Source organism: Anopheles aquasalis, chromosome 2, assembly GCF_943734665.1.
Source record: "Anopheles aquasalis chromosome 2, idAnoAquaMG_Q_19, whole genome shotgun sequence".
NCBI lineage: Eukaryota > Metazoa > Arthropoda > Insecta > Diptera > Culicidae > Anopheles > Anopheles aquasalis.
In genome coordinates, this window is record NC_064877.1 from 65083147 (window position 1) to 65088146 (window position 5000).

The 5000-nt window shown below is 49.2% G+C and overlaps 1 protein-coding gene across 2 annotated transcripts in view; it reads right to left on the reverse strand.

Moving 5' to 3' along the window:
• Nucleotides 1–5000, reverse strand: part of LOC126581190 (netrin receptor UNC5C) — a 50899-nt gene that overhangs the window by 16227 nt on the left and 29672 nt on the right. For both annotated transcript variants that reach the window (XM_050244685.1, XM_050244686.1), the window contains one exon: nt 3145–3270. In XM_050244685.1, coding sequence (XP_050100642.1) covers nt 3145–3270 — 126 coding nt within the window. The remainder of the gene's footprint in view (nt 1–3144; nt 3271–5000) is intronic.

Below are 5000 nucleotides of genomic sequence, written 5' to 3' on the forward strand. Positions count from 1 at the left end.
ATCGGAAAACTTGTAACTTGCGTGCTTGAGATGCTGTCTCTGTGCTACCCCCTGGCTGGCGAGTTCTAGACAAACAGCGATCGTAGTGCACGTCGTTGGAGTCCCAGCAGCAGCAGAAGGAGGAGGATGAAAAAGGAGTTGAGAAGTGACACTTCTCGCGTGCTCGCGCGGGTCGCGTCGTCCCGAGGTCGAGGTAAGTGTGGTAAGGTTAATTTCTCAATTTTATGCCCATTTTTCACCGATCGAAAGGGAACACCCCCCCCCATGCTGCTGGGGGAGGGATCGGTGGTTCGCTTGCTAAATGACAGGCGTGGATTGAATAATGAGGCACAAAGGAAGGTCACGATTCCCAGATATCAACACAGCGTGGAGCGTTTCGACAGAAAAGGGATTCATTCACGTACCTCCCCGTAGTCCCCGTAGCGCTTCTTTTCCTATCTTCTGCTTTCGCCCTAATCCAGTCAGTGTGTGGGCGTATTGTGTGTTTATACAAGTTTGTCGTGGAACGTGGAACGAAACTCAATGGAGCTGGAATGGAGAGGTTTTCCCCAATATTCCTCTATTGTTCCGGCCTATCATCGCGTGTAATTCATAAATTGGTAGGTGTTTTTTGATTTGACATTGGAATGTCTCGCTTAACCGAGAGAAAAAAAAGGTTGTTCAAAATGCAGATATCAAAGCTGTCGAAGTGCGAGCCCCTCACACAGGTGTGAACGTAAGTTTGCTAGACACTTGCGCTCCCAGGGTCTCACGGCGGTGGAAAACCGGGCACTAATATTGAAACCATGTACAGCTGTCGAGAATTGCCTTTGCGACCGACCAATAACTCCAGGTAAGCGCAGGTGGAAATCTAACCCAACAGTGGGTCCATATCTCTCTGCTGCTGCTGCTGCTGCTGCCAAATAGACATGTTCGTTTTGTGAAACTGACAACATTTTGAGACCCTCGCGCCCGGTTCTGCGGTACTTTGGAATCGAACAAGACCCAGTACGCGCGCACTATTTATCAGCCAAGCTGATGGTGAGGAATTTTTGGCCCAAACAGAACCTAGTGCCTCACAGTACGCTGGTACGTTGCTGGTGGTGATGGTGTTGTTGTGCAATCGCACAGAAAAATCGCTCGTTACCGCCTCGTCCCGCAAACCAGCACACTGGTCTAGATGGGGAGGGATGGGCTTCGCTCCCTGGAGGAGACGTCTAGTGCCACCCTCCCCGTACACATTTGGTATCGAGAGTGGCTAAATCTTGCGCCTATGCTGCTAGGAGAGAGAAAGAGCACAGGTTAGCATGCTCACCGCGAAACATCGACACTCCAGAAACGGGGGAGACTAAAAACAGAACTATTTAGCATAGCGCGAACGGCGGGAAGGCAGCACCGACAGCGGCAGCATCAGCATAGTCCCTCCGCTGCTCCCTAACGGACTGCCGAAAGGTGGTGCGCTGTTGAAGGAATTATGTTTACAAACGAGTTTATGAGCATGAGTTTTTCAAGCGAGTTCACAGTTGCTACAACTTCTGCTGCTGCTGCTGCTGCTGCACTCTAGACTCTACGGCTGGATGGATGGTTTGGAAATGGAAGGAAATGGTCGTTGTCCGTTAGCGAGTGATCTAGTGTGCGCGGGGCAGAAGGTTGCGCAGGGATTAAAACAGTTTTTCTTGTTGCAGCAGCAGCAGCATCGACGGATCCCCGTTCGTCGACAGACATTTTGCATGCGCGATGTCGCTTTCGCGTCTTTCGAAACCGAACCGGGGAAAGGTCAATGGTGCTGAGAAACAAGAAAATGGTGCCGAGAGGTCAGGTAGCAGCATGGCCACCGAGCGGTAAAGTGTCCTAGCAAGCACGCAGCGCTGCGTGTCTGGACTGGGGCCTGGGGAGCATAGCAGCATCCAAGGCAGCACCGAACAGCATAACGATGGTGGTCGAATTGCATTGGTGGAGTGATTTGTCTTGAGCTGAAACGTGTAATTTATTGCTATGACAAATCTCACATTCAAAAAGGGTCTCTGCTGGGGTGCCCTTCCGCGCTGCTCCGTATATTTTTAAGTCCCGCTCAAAATCTAACAGCCTCTCCCCCCCGGGCATGTGGCGCATGTGGTTAATCCGATGTGGTGTAGTTTGCCTACGAATCTCGGACGACGGACTCGGACTCGGTCTCCATTTCCATCAACACAGATGTGCTGGGCTCGCGCGATGGCCGAGGATGAGAAGCGGATGGTGGCAATGAATTTATGAGTAGCAAACACACATAAACACCATCCGAAATGCACCTGTAGCAGCGTCCTGGTTGTTGTGGATCGTGTTTTTAATGGTATTTTTTTGTGGGAAGGGAAGTTTATTTGGGACAGCCTCGGGAAATATTTCGAATAATGGTCCCAACATGGGCCCTAGTTTATGGTAAATATTGGCGCACAAATGATCCAGGGACTCGTTTGGAAATGATGAGATATAGGCAACGGTTCTAGTGAGGCCATTAGCTACTGTGTTGCACAATTCTTACGTTCATGGGATGCAGATCTTTAAATAGTTTACATGCGTAGAATTGATCAGTATTGACGCAGATCGCTGGTCGAATGCTTTGCATGAATTCATCGCTCATCTCGTTCCCAAAAAAAAAGAAAAAAAAACACCCGGAACGCAACTCAACGATCGCCTTCGGCACTGAATTTAGTACCGAACATTTGATGTGAACATTTCGCAGACCACCTTTCACTTCACATGCCCCGTGGTCGATTGTTGATCTAATGGATGGTCAATGGTCGAAAGATTAATTTATTGAGTGGTAATCTGCTTATTGCCAACGTCGTTGTTCATGGCCAGCGTCCGTGCCCCCGCCCGGGTCTCCGCATCATAGATGCATAGATGCGTGTTTGTAATTTGCCCACCAGTTCCGACCCCGTCAATTGATGAGCGGGAGACCACAACGGGACACTACAATTTTGCTGCGCCTTGTCCGGTACAAATCACATTAACGAGCCGGCAATCGTAATCGTCGTTGCTGTGGCGTGGCAAATAGGACTTTCTCTTGCCTGGCATTTGCATAGCAAATGGCGCAATGACGAATGGCACATAGCATTTTACCGCGCGCGCGCGCGCACGGCAAAGAATAGCCTCGATCCCCAGAATGATTGATTGGTTGACTCTTACCCGATCGCGCCAAATTATAGGCTGGAATGGTTTTCTTTCTTCGGGCGAACTTGGAGAAGCCGGCTCCAATCACAATGCAGACGACGGCAACCAGGGCGACCCACAGGAAGATGGTCCAGTTGGAGTCTGAAATGGTAAAGGTAAGTGGATTAGATTAGAGCAATGGTTTGTCTATCATTGCATTATCAGTGCAGTGTGTTTGTTTGATTTGAAGATGCCGCTAGTTGGAGTAGTTTGAACGCAGTAATGGCCTTTCAATTACTGAAGAGAACTTTCGGAAGGTGCAGTTCCATTAAAACATCTTTCCCGCGTCATTGTCATATTATGAATTTATGGTTTCCAGATATTTATGAGACAGCTAGTGGCGCTACTGGCGTGTACGTTGCACTTTATCTTCCCGACATCCGGCACCTTTTTTTTTTTTAAAAGATACCCCCGGTTCATGTCAAAATACGGCCAAGCATTACGTTTTGGATGATGACTTGTATCGCAGAGAAAACGAATGTGAAAGCCAAGCACACCGCCAGGGGTAGAGTGTATGCAAGTTTGATTGTGGCGCACATGGGACCGCCCTAGGGCGTCGGGTCTCGGGAGCTACGGGAAAATGTGCACTCACAAATTGAATTGCCGCTGCCACTGTCACTGTCACTTTACGTTCCGTGTTTCGTGTTCTTCGCTGACGGTGCGCTTCTCCGTTTGACTCGAGCGGGGTCCCCGGGCTCATTCCAACAGCCAGCTTTGGTTCTAATAAAAGTGTTTCCTCGTCATAAACCCCCGGGAGGAGAGGAAACCGGGCAAACTACCGGGCTCCGGGCGGGAGGTTAACGGACTTTCGAGACCCCCGGTTGCTGTTCGCCTTCGTCAAGATCGCGCCTCACCCAGCGCCAGCGCCAATCGAACTCGCGGGCGACGAACGGCGGGAGGAACAGGAAAATAATGCTACCAGTTCCTGCGGCTTTCACGCCTTTACAACCAAGCGGTTGTTGCAGAGGGACAATTAAAACGAAGCCTTAGGAAACCGAGGGAAAAACTTCCTCCGGTTTACAACCGCCCTCGGTATACGACATTCGATTATAGGCCAGGCGGGCCGTGGCCAGGTTTTGACGGAAGCGAACGGAAATGAAATCTGATGTGACCGGAGTGACGGGGTGATTCGTTCTCTCTGTGGGCTCACTCTCTTTATTTAAAGTTCCCTTCGATTGTGATGTTTATAGCTGGTTACATCCTTACTACTCGGGATGATAAATGTGTCGTGGAAAACTGCATTTCACCCTTAATGAGGCAGCAAGCACAGAGCAAGAACACATCGTGGTGGCTGAAGTACGAAGATAGACAAAGGCATATTTGTCTTTGTTTCAAAGATCAAAGTAAAGTGAAACCTCACGGGATCCTTTATCTACACCGCTTGGTCGCAGCTTCAAAAGAACCACGATCTTTGGTCTTCACCGTCGGCTTGAGAATCACGGATCTGTCTCCTTTCATCCACAACGACCGCTGAACGCTAAACAATGCATTTCTAATTTAAGGCTTAATGTCAGGCCCACTTTTAGAATTCGTCTTATTGATTAAAGGCATGGTGAACCCCTTTGGTTACCTTATCTGCAGCAGCTCAGAAGCAAAAGCATCAACATTTTGATAGCGAACAGAAGCGCACTGCTGTTTGCTACTCACGTCATGCTCGTTGTTTTGTTACGGCTTGTCTGTGCTAAGTTATATGAACCGTTGCGGGAGATGACATTGCTCTAGACAGTGAAGCCTGATTGTACCCCACGAAGGACAGCAAAAGGTCGAATACTGACAGAATTGTGCAGCTGTCCATCGGCTACATATTAGCATGGAATTGGTAGATTATTTTT